Source organism: Pseudopipra pipra, chromosome 23 (assembly GCF_036250125.1).
Source record: "Pseudopipra pipra isolate bDixPip1 chromosome 23, bDixPip1.hap1, whole genome shotgun sequence".
In the NCBI taxonomy this organism is placed as follows: domain Eukaryota; kingdom Metazoa; phylum Chordata; class Aves; order Passeriformes; family Pipridae; genus Pseudopipra; species Pseudopipra pipra.
The window spans coordinates 5,090,943-5,116,809 of NC_087571.1; the positions used below are offsets into that span (position 1 = coordinate 5,090,943).

Here is a 25,867-nt window from a genome sequence, read left to right on the forward strand (position 1 = left end):
TGGATTCTTCCTGCCCCCTGACAGTCTCCCTTTGCTCCCTGTGCAAAGGTGCCCCTGCCCAAAGGTGTCTGACTGAGCAGAGCTGTGTCCCACACCAGGGGAAGGGTGCCCAGGCTGATGGGGACAGATGACCAGGTGTCTGCCAGCTCAGCCCCACTTCCCACAGTGTTTGTTTTTCAAACTGTGAAATGTGCCTGCTCGAAGCTCTGGCTTTGCACTGAAGGGTATTTAAAAGTCGGAGGGTGGCTGGAAGAAGACCTGTTTTGTATTAAAAGGATGAAGTTCATTCAGCTGGAGCTCAGTCTGGACTCCTTGAGCAGGAGGAGGACAAGGGCTCCTTCACTATCTGCACCCATACAAGCTCAGCCGTTGTGATTTCTTTCGGGTAGTGTCAGTTAACTTTCATTTCTGAATAAAATGGTATCATTTAATGTAAAGTAGCAGTTTTTTTCCATTTTGAAAGCGCTGAAATGGGATGATTCACCAGTATCTTTCCTTCTTTCCCACAGATATATTTGTTATCGTGTTTCTTGTAAAAATTGACTTATTTGTGAAAGCGTTTCCTGCCGAGAATTTCAGTTTCATTAAAGCAGTTTTCTGATGAGGAAGTAGATAATCAGAGGATACCTGACCTTACCTAGTGTATCTCATCTTCCCTCATTAGTGCTGAGGAGCTTTTCTGATGCAGCCTGCCAGTCACAGGAGTGGGAGGGCTGAATTTCTGTGTTAACCATGACTTTGGACCAGGTATGTCAGGGAGTGGAGGAGTAATCAAGAAGACAGAGCCCCAGCATAGACCAGGGAGGAGCAAGTGAGAATTTTAGCACCATTCCCCCCACCCTCCTCTGCCTGCAATGTCAGCAGCACCACTCCTGTGACTTTGCAGTGGTTTGCATGAGACTTTTGGATCCCTGGGGGAACAAGTGTCGTTCCCTTGGAGCCTGTGGCTTGGAAGAGTCTGGAAGCTCAAAGAGAAGACAAAAAGCAAAGGCAAGACCTCATCTGGTTCTGATGCAAAGTCAAACCAAGCTGCTCATGAAGCACAATCCACAAGCACTGGCACCCCAGTGGGTGTATTGTCAGGGTGCTTTCTCCATGGAACTCCTGGAATATGCTGAGGCACAAATGTTTAATACTGCCCTTAAGTGTCCACAGTGCTGCCTTCTCTTAATGCTTTCCCTGGGAGCATTCCTAAAGCCAGAATTCTGGCAGGGAAGGAGAGGGAAAAAACCTGAGGAAGCAAGTGAATGCAGAAGAAAAACAGAGAGTGGCTGTGAGGGAGGCAGAGCCTCAAATGTCTGAATTCACCCTGCACTGAAGCCAGCTCTGCATTGGCTCAGGGGAGGGGACTCAGCCCCCTCAGTGTTGTTGCGCATTGTTGGTGGGTTTGTAAGGTTTTCATCCCGGTTTTACACCAGGATGAAACTCTGCAGCTTCCAGACTGGCTGATTTGTGGCAGGAATCCCAGTGGCCATGCAGAACTGCCTCTCCTCGCCCATCTTCTCTTGCTCCTGAGGGCAGCTTAACCAACTCACCTGAAACATTATTTATTTGGCAGTAAAAGCCACAAATAAAACACAGCTGCCTAATGAAGACAACTTGGTGAGTCTGGCCCATTTTTAATTTTAATGTTGCATGTAATCCCCATTCCGGTCCATGGACTTGTCAGTGGTTTTTACAGCTCCTGGTTATATGAGTGCAGCAGGCAGAGGCAGCTCAGTGGAAGAGCTGGGAAAGCTGCACTAACAACTGCCCCTGGGGAATCCAGCCACGGGAGCCAAGGATTTGCCTGCACTGTCATTGCAGTGACAGAAAGCAGAGGCTGAGCAAGCACTCTGTGGTGGTGTCCTTTTCACAACCTACCTGGCTGCTTATTTATAGGTAGTCAAATAGCTCTGGGCCTGAAGAACAAGGGAAGAGGAGACTCCTGCGTCACCACCCGTGCAGAGAGAGACACAAACAGGCAACTCTTACAGAAGGAAAGTGGATACCAGGGATTTGCCCTTACAGAAGGAAAGTGGATACCAGGGAGGATGGGCAGTGGCAGGCCTTGGGGTCAAGCCTATATAGCCAAGTTTGGAATCTTGGGCTACCCACCACTCCTCACCCTCGAGGCTGTCTCTGCCAGTGAAGGAGCCCATCGATAACAAGCAAAGCAGCCTCCTCTCCAGAGCACTGTCCTGCCAATAAAGCCCTCCAGACCCATTCACCTCCTCCCACTGGACATGCCTGGTGCTAAACAGATCATAGACTGCAGAGTAAATCCATTCAGAGGCTAAGGATTTTCTGACAGAGAGATGGATACAGAGGAAGCAGTTTCCTTCCCAGCATGAATAGAGGCGAACACAAAAGGGTGGGCACATAAAAACTCGGCTCTGCTGCTCCCCTTTGGAGCTCCTGACCTCAGCTGTCCTGCAGGGCTTGCTCTTCTGCCTGCACAAGCTTCAGGGTCACTCCTTCCATTGTGCCATGAAGGGTGCCCTCCTCCACTGCTCAGCAAGCACTTCAGCCTCTGTTGTCCCTCCAGTCAGGGAAGAGAATGCACCCAGGAATGCCTGGAGAGCACAGAGGCTGTTGGGTTCAGCACCCTGAGGGACCTGGATGCTGTCTCACAGCTGGAGGCTTGGAAGGGAAATGGGAGCTTTGCTCCATGGGCAGTTTTGCCAACCCAGGATCAGGGCTGAAGCAGCACATGGAATTCTATTACTGTCCTGGATGCTGGGATGGTTGGCAGGAGCAGCCTCAGCCCTGGAAGGTTTGCGTCCCCCATAGCCAAGGCAGGAGGTGCCCCAGCTTTTATGGGTGGGAGAATTGGGGCCAGGAGGAATTATACAACTGATACACAGGGAGTCTGTGGCAGATCTCAGAGTTTTATCCCAGCCCTTCATCACTTTGCCCCTCCTAGGACTCACAGCAAGGTTTAATCAGGTCTGCATCCTCTCCCTTTACAGTCGTGTAAATCAGGAGTGGCTCCCCTGGAGTTGCACTGTCCTTTCCTGCCCAGAGCCTGCTCTGAGGGGCTGAGCTCACAGGCAGGCAGGAATTGGGAAGGTGGCCAGAGAAGATGCTTCAGACCCTTGAGTCCCTCAGCCCCAGGCCTGCAGGCTGATGCTGGCCCCCTTTTCTTCCTGGGGAAATTGTGCTGCAGTGCAAAGAGTGCTTGGATAATGTCCACAGGCACCCACCCCCAGGGAGAGAGGAGGGGTCTGCTCCCCTGGCTCCCCTCCAGGGACCAGCGTGTCAGCCACACAAGATGCTTCTCGAATGAAGTGCAGAAACTGCCACCAGCTGTGGAGCTGGTGAAAACCAGCCCAGCCACTGACAAATGCTCCTCTGGAGACGGCTGACTCAGAGCCTGCTCTGCCTCCTGGCTGTCTCCTGTCATGCAGGGCCTGTCTCAGAGCCAGCCAGGAGGCTTTTCTGCCTTCTGAGTTTGACCTTCTAAGGATGTTGAGCATCCTTCAGCATCTGGCCCGTCAGGGATGTGACATGTGGCACAGCTGGGCAGGACAGAGGCTCAGGCTTTGCAGTGACCTCATTCCTCCTGCTCATTCTCCCATCTCTTTCCAGGGGCTGCAGACACGTGGGCTGCCTGACTCCTTCAGGTCACAGCAGGGACACTGGGACAACAGCACGTCCAGGTGACCAGGATTCTTTTCCTGAAGGAAGAATCGTTGTCTCACCTTCCTCCCCAAGTGATACTCTCTAATCTCATGCTAATCCTTCATAAATCTGCAGCCTGGACCTGGTGGTGAAGAGGACAGATTTTGCTCTGCTCCTGCTACCTTGCACACCTGAAGTCAGTCCCACTTTTAACCCCTTGGTTGCCAGCATGCTGCTAGGAAGCCCCTTTCTGCTGCAGCCAGACCCCTGGCAGGGCTCTCACTGGGATTATCAGCAATCCACTGCAGAACCAGGGAAACCTCCTGCTGCCCACAGGGGAGGATCTGCCCCTCTCAGGTGCTGGATCACTGATTCCAAACGCTGCTTGGTTCAGTCCCTGAACACATTTATCTGTCTCCAGCCACAGTGGAAATCCCTGTGCACATCAGGGGCTCACCAACCTGGGCTGCAGTTTGGCTTTGTACCAATTCCTGACGCTGCCCTGCTGGCTGGGCTTCCCAAGGGGCAAGGAAGAGGCTTGTCTGCCTTTACAGGTAATTAAATCTGGATTAGAACAAGATCTTACTGGAATCCAGCCTGGGGGGAGTTGTAAAGAGCTTCCCAGAGATGAAGCTCTACGACCAGAGTCCAGGCAGTGCTGTGCCCTCCTTCTGTCTCCTGAAAGCAAGAGGGTAGTGAAAAACCCACAGAAGCTGCTCTTGGAGCCTGTCCATAGCCAAAGACCAGCTCGGATGCTTTAGCACAGCACTGCCCACCACATGCAGCTCACTGTTCCACCTGCAGGAACTGAGGTCTAGACTCATGTAAAACCAAGTTTAATCCTTAATTCTCCTCAATCTTTCACATGCTTGGCTTTGCAGGGCTCCCAGCAGAGAGAGGGAGCAATCTCTTCTCTCCTGCATAGCTTTGGGGAGGAGCTGGCCCTGGATGCTCAGCCAGGAGCTCTCAGCATTGCCACATCTCCCATTCCCACTGCAAAGGGCTTGCTGAACCCCAGATCCTTCCAGGGGCCCAGGCTGGACTGAAATGGTCTTCAGCTGGCAGGACTGGTCTGTAGAAGTGTTGTGTACCCTGCAGGTCGCTCCCATCAGCACAAGTGGAGAGCACCTGCTGTGCCCTATCCTGGGGTATCCTGTGTCTCATCCACAGAAAGGCTTTGCCAGGGGAATTTGTCGCTTGTTTTCCCTGTGCTTCAGTTTCCCCAAGCACAAAGTGAGGCACTGACAGTTAAACTGGTCTGGGTATCACTTTGAAATGCACCACTGAAGAGAACAGCTCTTGGCAATTTAACCCCCAGCCCACCTCTGCTGTGCACACACTGCTGTCACTGGCTCTTCCTCCATCCCTCTGGGTGTTTTCCATGGTGTGTCCTTGTGACCAAGCAGCCACCACTGCTCCTGCTCCCTGCTGGATACCCACAGCTCCTGTTCCCTGTTGGATACCCACAGCTCCTGCTCCCTGTTGGATACCCACAGCTCCTGTTCCCTGCTGGACACCCACAGCAGCTCCCTCTCGGTTGCTGCTGAATAACGGGCCTGAAAACACAGAGAACTGATATGCAAATCTGACATTTTAATTTGGACACGAGGGTTTAATGAGGCTGTGGAGACTCTGCCACTCGCAGCCTCCACATCCTGCAACCTGCAGTCACAGAGCCCTTAACTGAGCACGTCCCCAGCACATGTCTGAGTGCACACACGTGTGTGCACGTGCTCTCCCACACATCCCACCCTCTGCTCCCAAATCCCCTCTCTGCATGGGGACTGGGACTCTCCAGCAGCCACATCTGGTCTTTCCTCAAACATCTGTTAGGAGCAGACACACATTTTCCCACCCTGACCCGGGGACATCTTTTGAGGTGATGCTTTGGTTTGGTGGCTCCTAAAGCACTTCAGCTCTGAAGCCTCTGGGGCCAGGCAGTTCATGAGCTGCTGGGCTGTCTTGTTCTTGAAGACATGGAAGATGTACCAGGAATTGGCTCTGCTGAGAGAATTGGCTCTGGCATCTCTGGGATGAAGAGGAAAGGGCACAGACTGTGCCCTGTGAGGTCTCTCCTCCCATCCCATGAGACCTGGAAAACACCTCCCTGCCAGAACAAGCTCTTCAGTCAGGGAGAATGTATCACATCCACTAGCCCCAGTGACAAAGCAGAGAACAAATAATCAAAGAACAAAGCCCAAGCAAATTCCAGGAACTCCTACATGCAGCAAGGAGGTATTCCCTTTGTGCCACCTGCCTGAAAGCAAAGGCTTCCACCAGATCCCAGCAACAGAAACTCCACAGTCTTTTTATTTGAAGAGGATTATGGAGCTGCCATTCAGTAAATGAAGTGCCACTCCAACCAGCTGCACTGTGCCCTGCCCTCAGCTCAGACACAGAGCTGCTGGGGCCCCAGGGCTGCAGGCCAAGGCTGCTCCTGGCCTTGGAGCTCTGCAGAACTAAGGAATGCTGGAAAGTGCACGCACAGGAGCCAGGAGAGAGGTGAAGAAGGTGGAGGAGAACTTTGTTTCATCATTGCTGCTGCTCCCCTGGCAGGTACCGCCAGGGTTTTCTTCTTCAGCTCCCTCTTTCCTCCCAGCTTGCAGCCAGAGCACCAAACCGCTCCTCTGGCAACCGAAATCTGGATCCTGTTTTCCCTGTTTTCCTGGGAGGGGACAGAAGGACAGGAGAATACGAGTCACTCCCCTTTCCCTGCTGCATTATATCCCAACAGGTTGCTCCCAGAACCCCCTGTTGTGGCCACAGTGATCACAGCACTCCCCACACAGGGCTGATCGCCCGGCACCACAGGAGACAAGGGCAGCGAGCTGCAAGCCCCAGCTCCAAGTGTGCCACATTCAATTCCCAGGGAATATGATCCTAGGAGAGGCCCTGCAGCTGGTGAAGAGACAGGGAGACCCAGCCCGGGGCTAGGAGGGAGGAATGTGAGCTGGGCTGGGGCAGGAGATGAGCGGGAGGAGGCAGGTACGTGGGCCATGAGCTCTCTTCAGCATGAGCAGGCTCGGGGATGAAATATTAATGCTGGCATCCTGAGCAGGCAGCAAGCAGTGGTGTCTGAGCTACTTGGCCATGAATAAAAGATGGTCCCGAAAATGGGGAAGAGCAGCAAATTAATTAATCGAAGCAAAAGTCTCTCCACTCCCATTAACGAACAAGCCTGGAATGCTCCCACGTGCAGCTCAGCTTGGGGAACGTGCAGGGGCACAGAGAGGAGAAGGAAGCAGAGGCAGGGGCTTCTCCCAGAGAAGCAGTGCCTGTAAGCTCAAATTCACATCCTGGTTCAGCTTCCCATCATGTCTGACCTGGCAGCTTCGGGAGTTCAGCCTGTGCCAGCTCGGACTCCTCACCTGTGCCACGGATACCTCAGGTTTTAGGGAAGGGGCAAGCTGGGAGCTGCAGTGACATCCTGGTCCTGGCACCAAAAGTGTCTGGTAGAGGTGCCACAGAGCTGTATCACCCCACACTGGAGCCAACATATTGCCTCAAGAGGGCTGAAGGAAGGCTGCAGATTCCCAGTCCTGCATATTCCAAGAGCTGTGCTGGCTGGAAGAGCCCAGCTCTGGGCCAAACCCTGGGGCCCAGCCAGCTGCTCCCAGGAGAACTAGCAGGAGGGTTCTCTCACTGGTGGAGGGCTTGGAGATGTTCCTGCCTGCAAAGGGAGACAATCCAGTTTCCCTTGATTCAGAGCTGGGAATTTTCTGGGTGCTGCTTGGAGCTGCCTTGCCCAAGGCTGATCCCTTATGCTGCACCAGCTGACTGGAACCAGAGCAGCGAGGGCTGCTGCAGCTGGAGAGACACCCTCAGCTCCAAGAGACGACTGATCTCCCCTTCTGAAGCTTTGCCCATAAATTATAGATTTTAAGCAGTGTTTGTTTAAAATATTCAGCTTGCCACTTTAAAAAGAATACTCACACACACCAGGAATGGGGAAAAAGGATGGGGGCTGCATTCCCACTTGGAAGGAGGGGGAGGGAAGCAGACAGGAGAGAGGTGTTTCCTCGACTAATGAGCCAGCATCCCTGGCTGGGGATGTGCAGTTCTGTACGTGAGGCACCTGCACTGCAGCTCTGCCTGCCTCTCCCTCCAGCACACAGCTCAGGCTCAGCAAAGGGCTGTGGGAGCCCCAGCCTCTGCCTTTCCATCCTGCATCCCGGTGTGGAGCTCATCCCACGGGCTCCCCTTCGAGCCTGCAGGACAATGGTGTGCTTGCGAAGTCGGAGCAAAGACAGCTCTGAGGAGCTCTGAGGGCAGGAAGGAGGTGAGAAGGCAGGGGAACATCCCCCTCTACACGATCCCTCTCCTCACCTAAAAACACGAGCATCGCTTTGATTAAAAATTCAGCTCTTCAGCTGCCGCGGCCACAGGGCAGGTCTGCGAAAGGTGGGAGGCAGGGAGCGGTGCCCGAGCTGTTTCTCATCAATGAAAAATACTCCCCCTTCGTCTGCGCCCTGGGCACATCCCAGCCCTGCCAGGAACCAGAGCCTGCACTGCCGCCCGATGGGGAGGAAGAGGAAGGGCCCTGCTGCAGGATGAAGAGATTTCTCCTCTAGGTTGCAGCATTTCCCGGGCTCAGGCTGGCTCTCACTGTCTTCTGGGGTGGATTTCCCATGGAAGAGACTGCAGAGAGCACTGGTGAGGAGACACAGCCTTGCAGGAGGGGATGAAGGCATCCCTCAGCTTTCCTTGCCCAAGGAAGCTCACTCAGGGACATCCCGAGCAGGGTGCAGGCAGCAGCACCCTCTGGTCAGGAAGGCACAGATCTGTGAGCCCTGCCTGTCCCACATCTCCTGTGATCTCAGCAGGGTCACACCCAGCTGGGAGCTGGTTCTCCCGAGCCTCAGGTACCTCTGTGCAATGTCCCTTGTTCTGAGGATGGATGGATGCCAGGACCACCAGCCCAGAGTACTTTCCCTTCCCAGCCCAGCCTCCCGTGTGCCCAGGCTGCAGAGACACCTCTGAGCAAAGACATCTCCTGAAGGGCCCTCCCAGGCTCAGCCCAGCAGGCAGGTAACCTGTGCCGTGCCCTAGGTCTCATCCATAGGGAATAAACTAAATGCCTGCCAGGGAAAGCAGCAAGAGGTTGTCCAGGATGCTCCCAGCTCCATTTGGGTGTTTTAGTCAGCAGGTCCAGGGAGTCTGAGGCTGACCCAGCCCTACCTGCAGCTTGAGCACACTCCAGGCTGGCTGCACCTCACTCCCTCTGGGTGTGAACAGCCCCCCTGTGCCCCCAGGAGACAGAGAACATTCCTTGCTCTCCATCCCAGGAGACACTGACCATTCTGGCACGTTCTGTACTATATTTTTAATAAATTAGCCCCAAACTCCATTTGTGTGGATAAAAATAGCACCAACGGCTCTGCCAAGCTGTTTTTCTCTTGGTTAACACATTCATCCAAGCTGTTCTATTTGTCTTTCCTCCGCAGACTCATATTCTTCTGGATTCATTTTGTCAAACAAATTGCACAAGCTGGACTACCCATTTACCCAGTGCTGTTTGATTACAGGGGTTATTTATGAAGCAGCAAGACATATGGCATTAAGCTTCTTAATAATAATAATAATGAGAGAAGGGAAGGGGGAAAGCGCTGGAAGAGAGGAGGGGGAAAATGTTTTTTTATTACAGACAAAAGCTCCTGCCATCGGTGATAAATTCCAGGCACTTTTTCCAGTTGCTCTTCTGCTGCTGGCGTGATGGATGGCACAGGCAGCTCTGCTGCAGGAATGTGGCCACGGGCTGCAGGGAAAGGAGGGAAATGCTGGAGCATCCACAGGTGGTGAGGCTGGCTCAGGTGGGCGGGGGCCACTGGGCACTTCCCTTCCCAGGAGGTGCAGGGACACCGAGCCCTGCGTTGGAACCTGATTCCCCCCTTCTCTCTGACAGAGCCACTTATTCCTGAGGGGTTTGGGGCCACTCCTTTCACCACAAGCAGAGCCCAGCTGTGTCCCTGAAGACGTCCTCCTCTGACCTGGCCATCCTGGCTCTGATAGCAACTCACTGCAATTCAATCAAAACGTCTTTCAAAGGAAGATGCTCGATTAAGGGCCCGGGAGACTTTGAAAGCGGAGTCATCCCTGCCAAAGGAAGGTAATTAACCTTTTTAACCGGTGGGCACTGATCTCAGGGTCTGGTGAAGAGAGGCAGCAGCAAACTCACTCCCATGGACACAGAGTGGAGCCCAGGGAAAGGGCTGGGAACTGGACTTGGCACACACCAACCTGCAGAGCTCTTCCATCACCTTCTCCCTGGTGGGAGCAATTTGGGCCATTTCCCTGGGCCAGAGGCACCTTCTGCTTTCCCCCTCACCTCTGATCTTCCCTCCTCACCTTAGTTCCTTGGCAGCACTTAGCTCCCTGTCTGTCTTACAGGGCAGACCCTGGCAGTGGGATAAACGAGCCCAAACACTGAGACTAAAGGCTTTCCCCTGGCACATGCCAACGTTCTGCAGCCCCAGCTCCTGCTCTCTGCTCCTCAGCTGGCACAGCTCAGGTGTGCCAGGCAGGCAGAGTTAATCAGGATTTCAATGAACTCCTGCATTTCGTGGCCTGCATCCTAAACCTGCTCTCGAATTCCCCAGGGGAGAGGGATTTACACTTTCAATTTTATGTCTAGTTCGTTAATGGTCCATTACTGTCAGAAGGATCAGTAGCTGGAAGTTAAATCCATCGGGATTTATGATAAGGAGGAAGCAAAGGCTGCAGCAGAAAACATCCCAGGGAGGGCACAGGGAACACAGAGGTGGAGTTTGGTGAGGTGGGGAACAGGAAAATATTGGATGATCCATGCACAGCTGGGTTTGGCAGGGCTGGACATGGTTTTATAGGTCAAGGTAGCTCGGGCTGCAGCCAGGCAGGCAGCACAGCCCTGTGCTAAACCCTGAAACCCAAGGAGCATTAAAAATAATTTAAAAAATATATAAAAACAAATAAAATAAAACCATAAAAATAAAAATTTATTTATTTATTTATTTATAAATAATTTATAAAGTTATTATTTATAGATAAATAATAATTTGTTTATTATTAATCAAAATAAGAAATAAAAATTTAAAAATAATTAAAATAAATATAAAGAAAAGCAAAATATTAAAAATAATGTAGAAGCTTAAAATAAATAGAAGTAAGAATAAATCAAAATTAAAAATAAAAATAAAAAAATGAATTGAAATAAAAATGAAAAGAAGTAAAGCTAAAAAATAAATCGAAATTGCGTAAAATATAAGTCAAAAGTAAACAAGAAAATAAAAATATTAAAAGGAAAAGTAAGTTAAAAATTTTAATGCGTAAATAAAATTAGAAATAAATTAAAAACGAAAATAAAATAAATTAAAATAAATCAAAATTACATAAAATATATGTAAAAAATAAATAAGAGAATGAAGATAATAGAAATAGAAGTAAATTAAAAAAATTTAATACATAAATAAAATTAGAATAAATTAAAGACGAAAATAAATTAAATTAAAATAAATCAAAATGACACAAAATATAAATAAAAATAAATAAGAAAATAAAGATATTAGAAATAAAAGTAAATAAAAAAATTAATAGGTAAAGAAAAATAGAAATAAATTTTAAAAATAAATTAATAATAAATTAAATTAATAATAAATTAAAGTAATAATAAAATTAAATTAAAATAAATAAAATAACATAAAATATAAATAAAAATAATTAAGAAAATAAAGATATTAGAAAATTAATAAATAAATAAACTTTAAACATAAATTAAAATAAATTAAAATAATAATATATAAAAATAAATAAAAATAAATAAAAATTAAAAATTAAGCAAACACCCCCTTACTAACGGCCTGCAGTCCCTAGACAAACCCCAGGACCCCTGGGTTGTAGGATGGTTCCTGTTCACCTGCAGGAACAGCCCGAGCCTCCCCTTACCTGTGCCCACCTGCCCAGCGCGGGGCAATGCTGCCCTCCCGTGCTGTCCGGCGGGATAACACCCGGACCGACGGCGCTCCCCGAGCCCGGGCACAGCCGCGGGCACCCCCGGAACCACCCGGGGACAGAGGTGCCCAACGTGCTGGTGGGCACCCCCTCGCTGGGCACCCCCTCGCCCCGACCACACTTCCCACCGACACCCCCTGAACCCCCGAGCTCACCTGCCCCCCACACCGAGCTCTGCTCTCCCCCTCCTCCTGGGTTTTTTTTCAGTGGAAATTCCCTGGATTTTTCCGTGTTCTAGTGGAAGGTGGCCCTCACTGGAACTTTAATGCCTCCCCCAGCTCGAACCACCGTGGGATTCCCTGATTCCCTCCTGTCCCTCCTGTATTTTCGGGAGGAGCAGAGGCAGAAGCCGGTGCTGTCAGCTCACTGCTTTGCGTGAGGAGGACACACGGGCAGCCTTTGTTGGTCCTTCACACTCGATTAATCCGTATTTACAACGCTTTGCTTCGTTTGACTGGAGCTTTTTGTGATTTATTCCTAATATATTTCCAGAAATGCAGCCCTGGCCTGCCTGCACAGACAGGAATTGCATGAAAATAGGCTGTGGGTTGGTTCCTAGTGCTTGTTTACTATTCCTGGAGTAAAACAGCAGGTTTTGTTGTTCGTGGTGCTTAATAAATCCTTGTTTTGTTAAGTGGGTGTTTACATGTAAGTGGAGCCTTCCCCTGTGCCTGTGTGGATGTATGATTATAATAGCAATGTTTTCCTCTGACAGTCCATGTTTTTCATCTAATTCTTTCCCTGCCTTTCTCATTTTGCCCGTCTTTCTATCCCTGACTCTGATTTACACCAACAGAATATTCCATTTCGCCTTTGTTTGCAAATAATTTGCTCTTCAGGGTTTTGTTTTGGTTGGTTGTTTGTTTGGGTTTTTTTGTATTTACTAATATGCAGCCCCAGAAATAAATTACTGCTATAAAACACTTCTTTCAAGTCAACAAACAGCAAGAAATAGAAGGAATCTTAGGGAATGAGTTGCTCAGGCTGGATTTGCTGCACCAGTGTGCTGTTAAGTGCCCCTCAGGTGCTGCCAAGGAGCCCCTGGCACAGCAGGAATCCAGCTGGGATCTCTATAAATACCTTCCCACCAGCAGGTAGGGGAGGCTCACTGGCAGTGAAGGTGTTGCCCAAGCACATTTTAGTCCCTTTTGCTGGCACCCTGAGAGCTGTTTGTGCTTGCTGAGTCAGCTGCAGGAGCACAGGTGATCCTCTCTCTGGCACAAACCTGCTGGGACAAAGCTTCCTCCTTCAAACCCCAAACCAAACTGGAACACACCCCAATCAGCAGAGTGAACTTGCACTGATTCAGCATTTCGTGTTGGCACAGTGTGTCCAACCTGATAGCCTGGATGTGAGCTTCCAGCTCCATTAAACACCAGACCTTTAACTCCTGAGAGTGGCGAGGCTCTCTAGAAAAGGTAATTAATGAATCAGATCTGGGGGTCCTGCTTTGCCTTGCTCAGGGATTCTTCTCCAGGCTCTTGAGTGCAGGAAACTAAAGTGCACTGGAGCTGAGATGAGTGGGTAGCTCACCACCTCACCTCCTGAAATATAATATAATTGTGGAATAACTTGAGTTGGAAGGGACCTTCTAAAGGTTATTTGGTCCAACCCCACACAACAAGCAGGAACACCTTCAACTTCAAGCAGGAACAACTTCAACTTCTGAGCAACTTCAGGTTGCTCAGAGCCCTCTCCAACTTGGCCTTGAGTGTTTCCAGGAACGGGGCATCCACAACCCGTGCCACTGTTTCACCACCCTTTTTTTTATATTTAATCCAAATTGATCCTTTTTCAATTTAAAACCAGCCCCCCTTATCGCAATCCTGGCCTGCCCTTTGTCTGCTGTTGCCAGTCAGGTCTTCAAAGCCTCCACTTTTAAATTAAACGCTTAGAAATGTGTTGTGGTGAGACCAGGCCAAGTTTGGAGGGTTTGGTGGAGGTTGGGATAGTTATCAGACTTTCTAGTGCCTAAAGAAGATCTAAAGTTTGCTCTTTAGATCTCATTTTTTTTTCTGCCCTAGAATTTTAGTTAATCATGGGCTGATTGATGTTTTTTCTCTGTTTCTGACCTGCTCTTTAAGGTTTTTTTGCCAGTGTCTTGTTTAGAATTCTTGTGGTATTTTTTGTCTCTCAACACGTTTTTTTTTGGTTTTTTGCACCATCTTTACAGGGGAGAAAGCATCTGGACCCCAGCATCCACAAAATCCCTGTCCTTTCTCTCCAGGAACAGCAGCTGTGACTTCTGTTCTTGCTGGTCCTCCAGCATTTTATTCATCAATAAAATGCTCTTTCAGTCTCTGTGTTTTACTATTTTCCATACACTATTTTTCTTTTCTCACAGTCTCACGGTTCCACGGGACTTTTTTAACCTTTCCCCCTGTACCTGCAGGTTCTGATGCCGTTGAGGTGCTTGTCTGTCTGCCCCTTGGTGCTCCCAAATCCCGTGTTGTTACCGCTCTGCACCGTGTGGGGCAGAGCTCCAGGACGGCAACGCTCCCCTCTGCCAAACCCCCGGGAATTGTCTGTAGTGAAAAGGGCAGGGTTGGCTGTGATCGAGTGCATCCTGGCAGAATTCCAAACCCCCTCAGGCGTGGATGTTACACCTCGTGCTGTGTAGCTTCTGCTTTGGAACGTGCTCACATTCTCCCATCCACAGGGAGTGATTTCTTCCCCTGAATGCAGACAAGGAGGCATTTGCTTTTTTGCAATAAGGACTTTAAGAGATTATTAAGTAAGTGTTGCCTTTACTTCTCTGTTTTGGGTTGTTGGCACGTGGCACAGTCGACACTTCCCAGCTGTTCTTCCACGGATTCCTCAGCACCAGAAAGGAGGTCTTCAGCTGGGATTGAGGTATGTGGTGCTTCTTGCCCAAACTTTTAAAACATGCTGGAAGTGGCAGATAATAAAAATACTGCAGATAATAAAAATAAGTAATAAATAATAAGTGATTGATGCCGGATAACAAATAATACATAACAGATGCCACAGTTGTGACAGGGAGGTGATCCTCTTTCCACCACCCAAACCAAACTGCAGCTGTGGTTTATCTTTGTAGGTAAATGCTGGTGATGGGGTGAAGCAGCTACATTTTCAAGCATTTGATGTACCAGTGTTGGAAACACTCTGTGCCACAGCATAAATTAAATTACTGCACTGTGTTTGCTGGAGGACCTCCATAGCAATGGTGCTGGTAAGTGTATTGCAGAGCCCTCACAGCAGCACAGTTCTTTGGGTGCCTGGGTAACTTCTCACTGCTACAATCCTGATTTCTCCCCCCCTTTAATTTCTATCTTTTTTCTAGCATGCTTTATTGCTTCTCCTTACTGAAGCTCAGTGCTTCTTTCTGTCAGGCTGCCTTTATCCACCATCTCTCCTAGACTGGTGTTCCAGATCAGAGGGTTGGCCTGGACTGAAAAATAATAAAAGGAAAAGGAAGTAATTTCTTAGGATGTTTTTTTCCTGTGGCAAAACTGCTGCACAGGGCTATGAAGTGACCCACTTGCTGTCCCTGAAGGAGATGGTAGAAGAGATGGGGGACTCAGGTTTTGGGGGACTCAGGCTTTCAGGGGCTCAGGCTTCCAGCTCTGCCACAAGCTGTGGGTTCTCCGAGGTCCTCTGGCAGAGCTGGCACAGGGTGTGGGCAGGCAGGGTGTCCCTGGGGCAGGAGGGGCAGGGGAAGCCCTTCCTCGCTCACCCCACCACGTGCTCCCATTGTCCCTCCAACAATGGGGGAGAGGGGGGAGCTCTGGAGCCGATGACACCAACCCCAGCACGGGGAGCAGCTGCCTGGCTGCTCAAGGGATGCTCTGTGTGTGCCCAGGGTGCCAGCCAGGCCTCCTGGCAGCCTCAGCGAGCTCTGTCTGGTGCTAGAAAGAGGCAAGAACTGTCTTTTTTCTGTCATGGAATCACAGAATATCCACTGCCCCTCATGAAAATGGTGTAGGCTGTATTTAACCTGCTTCTCTCCAGCGTGAGGAGCTTCTCAGCTGCCTTGGAGCACAGGGGGACCCTGCAGGCAGCTGCTCCCAGTGGCTCTTCTATGGAACTATCCCTAGGAACCTGAGAGTTAACCACCCTGGCCTACTGGTTTCTTCATGAATAAGGAATGCTAATAAACACTTTCCATTCCTCAAGGCCCAGCAGGTAGGAAGAGAAAATTCGGGGAAGCTATTTTGGTTTTCTGTAACTCGCATTAGTCATCTCTCCTGAGACAGAGAGGAGAGAGCTTGGCTGGGGATGGGGAGCAGAAGCAGGGCAGTGCTTCACACCCCTTTCTCTGCCCAGCACCTTCCAGGGAGGCCCCCAGCAGCTTCTCCTTCCCCACACAGGTGAACTTCCCTGAAACAAAGGGGTTTCAATTTGCTCTGGGAATCACCTGCCCGTCAGGGGCTTCTAGTGCTGCCCAACCTGGTGTCAGCCCCCACAGGTACTCCCTGGTTTAAAAGGGGTGCTGGTGTGTCACAGGTGGAGAAGGGGGGTTTCACTGTCTGAAGTGGCATCTTTTCCCAGTTCCAGCTCTCTGCCCATGTTAACTCCCAGCTGGAGAGCCCGTGGGATGTGGCACCCTTGCAAAGAGCTGGAACACACAGGCCCTCTGGCCGCTGGTAGATGGATCTGCAAACTGGGAGGTGTTACCCCGCCAAACCTGCCTGGCTCAGCTGGCAGAGGTGCTTCTCCTTCCCCCAGGGATGAGTCTCGCTCTGTGCTCGGCAGAGATCAGGTTTGTGGGGCAGAAAGCAGCTCTCCCAAAAAACCCAGCCCCTGCCAGGCAGGATGTGATGGGAAGCAGTGAGGAGGAGGCTGGAGCAGGCAGCCAAGCACCCTTCCCACTCAGTCTGGGGAGCAGATGGAGCAGACTAAGGGCTCTGCACTTCAGTCAGCCCCCACTTCCAGCCTGAGTTGGCTCCCAGTGTCCTGGCTGGATCCCACAAGGACTCCCAGGTGTCTCGCAGGATGATTTTAGTGTCCTTGTGCTAGAGGTCACTCACTCCTCCGGGTGGATACCAGTCTGCTCTGCTCGGGCAGGAGAGCTGCACTGCTGGGACCTTGTCTGGTGGATGCCAGCAGGGTGGAAAAGCAGCAGTGCCTGGTGAAGCAGGGATTTATTGTGTGGATACAGGATAACCTGTAGTGAACAGTCACTGCTGGCAGCCTCCCAGAAAAGCCTCCCTGGAAGGTGAGGCCCCACGACAGGCAGGAGGTCACAACATCCATGCTCTGCCTGGGTGTGAGCACAGAGCCAGGACTTTGCTGTGGAGCAGCCACAGGACAGGGTGTGCAGGCAAACAGGGAGGAGCCGACAGGAGGGAGGGATGTTCCTGCTGGCAGGGCTGGAACTGCTTCCTCACAGGCACTTCTTAGCCCCTGATCACTGTTAGGCTGAGGTCCTCAGCCTCTGGGGCTTCTCTGTGCACAGGACACAGTCCTGAGGCAGGTAGAGGCTACCAAGGAGGAGCCCTGTGTGCTGTGTCAGAGCTGGGGCTCTGTGCCAGCCTGCTGCCTCCTGTGCCAGGCTGCTGGAAGCCCAGCAGACCCCATGCCAGTGCTGCAGCAGGAGCCCTGCCTGCCCCTGTTTTCCATGGCTCCGTGTTGCCTGCAGGAAGCAAGGGAGCACAGTCTCCTCCACCCCTGCTCTGTGCAGCAGTGCCACAAAGCCCAGGGGCTTCTTATCTGGGCCATGCCACATTTAGCATCCGTGGGGCCTCACCGGGCTCCCAGGGGCCATCCTGTCCCTCCAATCAAGGGCAAAGCTCCTCTGCAGCCTCCCTTGCTTGTCCCTCAAAGATGGGGTGGGTCTGGCTTAGTGCAGTGAATCCTTTGCATCCCTCCTGTCAGCTGGGGCCTGGGCAGAGCAGGGGGTGCAGGGGCAGCTGAGGTGTGGGGTGAGCACCAGCCACGCCTGGGGCTGCCATCACTGCCAGATCTGCCAGATCAATAGCACTGATTCCCCCTCCTTTACTCCCCAAACCTGTAACTCCCACCCCTAATGGCCTTGGGGAGGGTATCAGGGGTCTCTCCCCAGCAGTGCTGCCCCCAGGTCCTGTTGTGTGGGTCCTGACATCTCCCCTCCCCAGGAATGAGCAGTGGTTGCTGTGTGGGCATCCTGCTGCCACGCTGTGAGCAGGACCCAGAGTCTGCTGCTGTGCAGTGATTCATGGGCAGCAGGGAGAGACCCTCTAATTCCCGTGTTTGAGGTGTGCTGAGGGGCAGGGGAGAGATGTTCCTCTGGAAAAGGATGTGCATCCACCTTTCTCCCAGAAGAAGGGTGTCCCCTGCAGCAGGATGTCCTTGGGCAAGGCCAGGTTTTAATTGCTGCAGCATCACCAGACACCCGAGTCATGGTCCCCCTCAGTGCCTCTGCTCCCACCCTGCATCTTGCAGCTACTGGGGACAGTCCCTGAGCCACCAGCAGCAGTGAATCTCCCCCAAAGTCTCCCCACACACCCTGGCTTTCTCTCCAGAGAGGAGAGTTTGGCTGATCTGAGCTCCTAGGGGAGCTGTCTGTGCCTGCTGGTCCGTCTGTCCTGCCGCATCCCCTCCTGCTGGTGTCTGCACTGCTGTGCTGCACTGTGCCTGTTTGGCTGCCTCCTTGCCCCTCTTCGTTCTTGGCTGGGTGTCTCCCTGACTGCCACCTGACACTGCAAAAGCTGCCTGCCCCCCTCTCCATTTGCCTGTCATTATTAGGATTTTTACTCCCCACCCTTTTCTTTGGCCGCCATCCGGAGGCCTCTGCATTAGGTGTGACTTAGGCACTGCTTTTCCCCGGCTTACAGAGAGCAGCCAGGCTGCAATCTGCAGCAAAAGGACTGCCCAGAGAGAGAACCTCTGCAAGGAGCCTCCTGAAAATGCCTGAGCAGGACACTGGCTGCCAGCACTGCCCAGAAACTGCACACTCACGCCTGCCTGCACAGCACCACAGCCAGGGAGGCTGCCGGAATCTCTTGCAGTGGGACTTGGGCAAAAAAAATGCAGAAAGCCAGTCCTTGCAGCTTGAATTCCCTGGTTGCCTGTGGGATAGCTGGGGGTGAGGGTGGGGGTGTGGAGAAGATGTGAGGCTGGATGTAAAGAGGACCGGGGGGTGTGTGCATGGTTGCATGTGCTGCCCCACATCACAGCTGTGTTTGGATACAGACCTTGTGCTTGCAGTTTTTCCACTCTGACAACATTGCAACGTGCCTCTTGTGTCTGTCTCCTTGCCTTGCATCCATCTGCTTCCAGTCTTGTTATCTTTCTGTGTCAGTTTGCCAGACCTTTAATCACATCCATAGCCAGCCCCACCAGTCTGGGCCATCCTAGGCCACCAGTGTGATGTGTCCCTGTGCTGTCACGGTGACACACAGCACCCTTGACACCCAGCTGCCACAACAGACAGGGTCAGGCCTTTTCCCTCCTCATGGCAGCACACTGGAACCCTGCTGCACACTCTCAGGGCATCACAGCCCTCCCTGGCCAGCTTGGGGGTCCATCCCCATCTGGGCCAACCCAGGTGCAGCCAGAGCCAAGCTTTTGTAGAATTAGCAAACCCCCCCTGCACAGCCAGCTTGCAAAACCTCAGCACTCGAGTGTCACCTGGGATCAGGTTCTGCTGGAGCAGAATATGACTTTTCATATCCACTTTCACAGCGTCAGCCCTTAATGCAGAGCCCAGCTGGGGGTGTGGGAGGAGGTGAGGACAGGGCAGCCCATCCCGAGTCCCTCTGTGTCTTCCTGGGATGCCTTGGGACCCAAACTCCCAGGCAGAGCAGCTCCCTCTCTTGTCATCTCCACCCTTCCTCGAGAGCAGGGAAGAGGTCTCTTCCCAGGCTGCTTTCTGGATCCAAAGGCATTTTGCCTGTGCAGAAGCAGCTCTGTTTATCTCCTTCCCAACCGTGTGCTGACAGGAGCCTGTGGGGAGCAAACCCTTCCTGTGCCTGCACTGCCACCAGCCCCAGACCTCAAAGTGATCGTTTGTGGCCAGTGGCACCACAAACAGAGCTTGTAGATGTGACACTTGGGGACATGGCTTAGTGGTGGCCTTGGCAGTGCTGGGTTAACAGCTGAATTCAATGCTCTTAAAGGTCTTTCCCAGCCTGACTAACTCTGTGATTCAGCTGTGTGTCCTGCTGTTCCCACCACCATTTTGGAGGAGACCCGTGTCACACAGGTCTTTGGTGACTTGGTGCTGACTGGCCTTGCTGGGGACCCGAGCTCCACTCACTTGGTGAGGGGGAATGGCATTGCCCCCCTCCTCAGCAAAGCCCACGCCAAGCTCTTCTTCCCCCTTCCCAACCTTTCCCAGCAAAACACCTCCCACGCTGCCGGGAAGGATGAGGGTTGGCAGCCCTTCTCCCAAACGATGTTCCCATGGCAATGGGGATGTGTCGCCCTTTCTGGGAAAGATAAAGGGGGGGGGGAGGGAGCGAACGGGACCCTTCGCATCACTGCGCGCCCCTGGGGCGGGGCGGGGGGTGTCTGAGTCCCGCAGAGGCAGGGCCCCCCCCGCACCGCCCCCCGCCGCAGGGCCGGGGGCCGAGCCTCAGTGACGCCTCCCGGTCCCCATTCGCTGGGTCCGCCCGCCCAGCCCTGCCCAGACTGCGGGAGCGGCGCGCCCACAGCCCCGCCGGGCAGCCCCGGACAGCGCCGGCAGCCCCGCAGGCAGCGGGCAGCACCGGACAGCGCCCGCAGGTAGGCACCGCACCGGCCCGCACCGCGCCGGGAGCCGCTGCGGGGATGCGCTGCGGGGATGCGCTGCGGGGATGCGCTGCTGGGATGCGCTTCTGGCATCAGCTCCTGGGAGCGGGACGCACCGCGGGGAGGGTCGCGCGGGGCACCTCGCCCCTCGCCCGGGGGATGCTCGGGGGAGGACGGGGGGACGCGCTCAGGTTTCCGCAGCGGTGCCGGTGCCCCCCTCGCCCCGACAGCCCGGCTCGGGACTGCGGCATTCCCGGTGGGCGCGCCCCCGCGCGCGCCCGCAACAGCAGCCGCGTTCCCGCTCCGCGCTGCTGCGGGGGGGTTTGGGGGGAAAGCTCGACCCCCTTCGTCCCCCCGAGCCCTCCTGCCCCTCGCCAGGGTCGCCTGGCTCGCTGGTGCCCCGCGGGGTCCCCGTGTACCCCCCCGGCGCGGTTCCTGCGGGTCGTGGTTTCTCTCATCCTATCAGTCTGGCTCTGCAGCCCCCCCCATCCCCATTCCCATCCCCATCCCATCCCCATTCCCACCCCGCGGCTCGTTTTTCACCCTTAGCCTGCCACTGTGGTGGGCACAGGGGGAGCTGAGTGGGTACCACCGTGGTGTGACCCCTGAGCGGTTGGAGGTTGTGCTGGGAAGCTTTGCCCCCTGCAAGAGCTGGAGTCCCTCCAATGCTGCCGTGCTCCCGAGCCCTGTCCTTACACCAAACCCTTGGGATCATGCAGGAGTGAGGGTTACCTGGATAGCTCTTCTGTCAGGAGGACAGGAACGGTCCAGGGGCTCCTGAACCCAGAGCCTGGAAGATGTCAGTGCTTGGGGCATAGATGGGAGGAAGATCCCTCTCTGGGAGCTTATTTGCACTGATTTTCTGGAGGAAAGACTGCCTGTGACCTAGATAGTGTCCCAGGACATTCAGAGAGGAATGGGAAATGACAAAGCAGGGGACAGGGGGGCAGTTTCTAGATACTCAGAGGAGACTCAAGTTGTCCCTTCCATCATGCCTTTGCCCTGATTTTCGATCTCTTGTTTGTCAAGACCAAATAGAATGGAATTTTGCTTCCTGGCCAAGGTTTTGAGGTTGTGGATAAAGAGATTTTTGAGAGCTTCAGAGTGAGCAAACGGGTTTGGTATTTCCTCCCTGAATGTTATATGAAAGACCCAAAAATTGCTAAATAAAAAAGATCCAGCTGGCTGCGGTGCAGGCGATTCCTGGCTCTTCCCTGGATGCTCAGCCAAGCTCAGAGGGAGCAAACTGAGGGTCTGCTGCCCCCTCTGCCAGCCTGGGGTACCAGGGGGGTGGTGATTCGCCTCCCCCTCTTGGAGCTGGCCCCACATGCCCAGCCCAGAGGAGTGACTGCAGGGTGCTCGGCGTGTCCTTCAGCCTCCCCCGCCCTCTCCCCTCCCTCCATTCCGCAGATCTGCGGCTGGATTCCCCACGAGGCTGCTTGGCCGGGCTGCAAACCTCTAATTACTTCCTCGTGGCTGGATTGGGCTGATTGGAATCAGAAGCCCCGGCGTTTTGGTGGCACATCCACGAGCCCCTTACCCACACACACACATCCTGGAGAGAGACGGGCACCCCTGGGCAGGGACCCCGGGGGTGATGCTGCCACACAAACCCCTCCCTGCCCGTGGCTGGGCAGGCTCAGTGCAGCTCCTGGGGACTCAGTGCCATCCTTCAGCGGTCTTGGCTGCCTGTCCAGCTGCTGTGTCCCTCCTTCTCGCTGCTCTTGGCCCCTTTCCCTCCACTGCATCGCAGTGACTCATCCTTGCTGAGCTCACCCGCTGGAGCCGCGGGGGGGGGGCTGGCAGGGCGGGCACCCGCTGGCACCTGGAGAGGGTCCTTCACCTGGAATCCCCCTCCCCGTGAGCCACAGACCTCTGGGCAAGGTGTGCAGGCTCCAGGGGCATCATCAGTTCCCCTGCTTGAACCTTGGCTGGGCATGGGGCAGAAGGGGGGGAAGCACAGACAGGCCTCGTTGCAGGTCTGTGCCACATATATTTGGTGTCTGCTGGGGGGATCCAGACAGGGAAAAGAGAGAGTGGATGGAGCATCATTGCCTGAGGATGTGGAAAGGTGATGCTAGGCAGACACACAGTGCCTGGTTCCCCAGCTCACTGCAGTGCCAGCCAGTCCCTGTGCAGTGGACCAGACGCTGTGATGAGGAGGGAGGAGGCTGTGGAGCATCACTGGTGCAAGGGCACATTCCTGCACATGCCTGCACCAGAGAGTGCCCACATCTGTGTGCCAGGGCCACAGCCTGACTAACTGCCTCTCTCTCCCCCTGCTCAGGCTCCCCTCTCAGAGACAGCCCCCGGGGGGCACCTCAGAGACAACAAGATGAACCCCACCATTGGCATCACTGTCATCCTGACAGGTACAGCTGGCAGAGCACACCCCTCCCTGCTCCCCCGGCCCAGAGCAGCCAGGCCAGGGCCTGGAGGCTGCATGGGCACCCCCAGAGCTCGCTGTTCCCTGTCCAGCTCCCTCCTGCCTCTCTCCCAGTCCTCCAGGCCGCCCACTGTCAGATGATCAAGGACCTGAGTGCCTGCCTGCTGGGGCAGAACCTGCGCGTGGACTGTCGCTACGAGAACAAAACCAGCAACCCCCTGACCTACGAGTTCAGCATCACCAAGGACAACAGGAAGCACGTCATCCACAGCACCATCAGCGTCTCGGAGAACATCTACCGGAGCCGGGCCAACGTCACCATGCACAAGAACCTGGTGTGCCTCCACCTGCAGAGCTTCACCACCAGCGACGAGGGCGTCTACATGTGCGAGCTGAGGGCCACCAACGACTACACCGGCAACCAGATACGGAACATCACCGTCATCAAAGGTGAGGGGGGCAGTGGCACCTGTCCGTCATTCTGCCTCTCCTTCCCACCCTCTCCTTGGCTTGGCAGGGCCAGCAGAGAAAACACAACACCCAAACCCTCCCCGACCCCCATAAATGTTTCCCAGCCCTTCCTACTGCACCCCCAGAGATGGGCTCACTCCGCCCCATCTCAGACTGTTTTTCCTGCCTCTCTTGGGTCCCACCTCAGGCACATCACCCAGGTGTCCTTTCACAGAGAGGACAGTGGGGATTTTCCGCACCTATGTCCCACAGGAGCAGCCCTCCAGCTGCAGAGCCCTTTGTTTCACCTGGCGCCCACCCCCTTGTCACCTCAGCCAGGCACAGGCAGGGTTATGCCTCCCAAGGTCCCCAAAATCCTTGCTGCAACGTGGTGGGAGGGAAACAGGCAAGGGGCCTGCATTTCTGTGACAGAGAAAAGGCGAGAAGCTGTGCCCCGGCACCATCATAACACCCCATTCCCAAAGGATTTCACTGCGGCTCTTCTCTCTCTCCCTGTTCCTTCCCCCCACAGACAAACTGGAGAAATGCGCCGGCTTCAGCCTCTTGATCCAGAACACCTCGTGGCTCCTGCTGCTCCTCCTCTCCCTGCCTCTCCTGCAAGCCGTGGACTTCGTGTCCCTGTGAGAGGAGAAGTCCCAGGCGCGCACACACCCGCCCAGGCACGCGCACACCCACACCCACCGAGCCCCCCAGCCAACCCGCCTCCCCCGCCAGGCCGCAGCCCTCGGGAAAAAAGAGAAGCCGACCCGTCTGGAAGCCGTGAAAGCTCTCTGTGTTATCTCTATATAGCCGTATATCTAACGCTCCCCACCGCCATCCCACGCGCACAGTGCCCCGCTCCGAAGCATGGCGGGCTCTGCTAAGGCAGCCTTGTTGCTTCTCCCATCGTGCCCTCCCCGCTCCGCAGGCTGGCTGGTTTTGCTCGTGCTGGGAGCGCTGGAGCCTCAGCCTCGCTTGTCCCATCCCTTTAACTTTTGGGGTTTGCCCGTTCTCGACTGGATTGGCAGGTAAGAGAGGGAGGGGTGGGTGGTGCGAGAGCGTGCGGAGGGTCGCCGTGGTTGGTGCTGTGCCCGCAGCCCCCTGAGGTGATGGGGCTGTCGGTGTCCCCACCTGCCCTGCCCACCAGCCAGGTGACTGATTCCTCATCCTGCTCCTCGCCCTGAGTCACCCCAAAATGCCACGACTGGGAGTGGGCATGAGGCGAATCCTGTCTCGGAGCCACCAGGGAGGAGCAGAGAGGGGCAGCCATGGGATGCTGGGCCTGGCCAGGCTGGGAGGAGAAAAGGGAGCAGGTCTAGGAGACACCTGTGAAAGTCCCCCCTGCCTCCTCAGGGTTCCTCTGAGGCCCTGGGAGCGGGTTCACTGCAAATGTGCTCTGGCAACAAGTTTTTCCTAATCTGTCTCTTACAGCTGAGCTGGAAGCGAGGCCTCCTCCAGACACCATCTGGTACCTTTGGGCTGCCCGAGCCAGGGCCACCACTTGCTCTCCCCGGGGACCAGCCCTTAGCTGTGACGAGAGAGTTGCTGCCAGCACCTGCTCGCAGTGGAGGCAAGCAGAGCCTCTCTGAGCTAGACACAGCCCTGCCCTCACCCCCACTGCCCTCCCCAGGGCTCCCAGAGCTGCATCCAGGCTGCTGGGGAGGGGGCTCCCCTTTGGGAGTGTGACCCCAAGGTCTCTGCAGGGACTCAGTGTCTTCCAAGGGAACAACCTGGGGTCCCAATCCTTCCCCGTGGGTGGGGTCAGCAGTCTTCCAGTCCCATGTGCCTCCTCCCTTCCAGCGTTTCCCTGTCTCCATTTAAGAGCAGAAGAAGGACCTAAGTGCAGCCCAGCTCTTGCTCACCACCTCAGTGAGGCCAGGATGATCCCAGGGGTTGGCGAGAGCGGGGAGAGGGATTCCCAGCACAGCCCACATCCGCCAGCCCAGGGCTGCCCCGATGCCCACGGGACCCTGAGGAGCCTCCCAGGGGAGAGCACAGGGAGGGGAAGGCTCAGGCAGGAGCACCCACACCCACGGGGGTGAACCCCAGCGCTGCTGAGCTGCTTGTGCAGCCCGGGCTGTGCCACCACGGCGTAGAGCAATTCACAGCAGCCGCTGCCCCACTCCCTGCTCCTCTGCAGCTGCCTCCTGCCCCCGTGCCCTTTCCCAGCCCGTCCCTGCCTGCTTGCTTGCTGTCTAGTGCTGCTGAGGCCGTGTATAGCTGAGGGCTGGCTGTGCCCAGCTCCCTGGGCGTGCTGGTGAGCGCCGGGGCGGGCGCAGGGCCCAGCGGCAGAGCGCGGACGCGTCTCGAGTCTCTTCATTTTTTTGGTGAACATTTGTAGTTGTTTCCACAGCTTTGTCGTCAGAAGAAATGATTCTGTTAAAGGGATGATGATAAAAACCAAAAAAAAAAAAAAAAAAAAAAAAGAAGAAGAAAAGGAAAAAAAAAAAAAGAACCCTTACGAAAAGCAACAACGAAAAGAAAACGAGTATCATGCAGGAGTGTTCCTCTCTGTCTGCACAATAAAACCCTTCCTTAGGTTGTGTGTTGGAGCCACGGGCACCTGTGTGTGAGGCGGTGGGATGAGGGGCTGTGGTGGGGCTGGGCTCCAGCCTGGACCGAGGGCAGGGACAGCCTGTGCCCTCAGCACCCTGGACGAGGGGTACAGCCCCCAGCGTGCCTCCCCCAGGCTTCCAGCACCCCAATCCCTACGGGAGAGAAGCAGGCAGGGGGGTAAGACTTGCCCCCCCTGAGGAGGGTGACCCCTCCTGC

General features: G+C 54.2%; 1 protein-coding gene and 1 long non-coding RNA gene across 3 annotated transcripts; both read left to right on the forward strand.

Annotated features, from left to right (window-relative positions):
* The first annotated feature begins 9,278 nt into the window (after positions 1-9,278).
* Positions 9,279-15,019, forward strand: LOC135401935 (uncharacterized). The gene is made up of 3 exons (XR_010424984.1): positions 9,279-9,709; positions 14,371-14,439; positions 14,645-15,019. It is a non-coding gene; the product is annotated as an uncharacterized LOC135401935 (long non-coding RNA).
* A 5,119-nt stretch (positions 15,020-20,138) lies between these two features.
* Positions 20,139-25,647, forward strand: THY1 (Thy-1 cell surface antigen). 2 transcript variants are annotated; one of them, XR_010424983.1, is made up of 5 exons: positions 20,139-20,253; positions 22,547-22,631; positions 22,760-23,095; positions 23,628-24,123; positions 24,527-25,647. XR_010424983.1 is itself a non-coding variant. In XM_064634539.1 (4 exons), exons 2-4 carry the CDS (start codon positions 22,595-22,597, stop codon positions 23,738-23,740), a joined length of 486 nt encoding a protein of 161 aa, XP_064490609.1. In that variant the 5' UTR covers positions 20,139-20,253; positions 22,547-22,594; the 3' UTR covers positions 23,741-25,647. The 2 variants fall into 2 exon arrangements, 1 of the variants encoding a protein (XP_064490609.1); XM_064634539.1 differs by having other exon boundaries at positions 23,628-25,647.
* Positions 25,648-25,867: the final 220 nt, after the last annotated feature.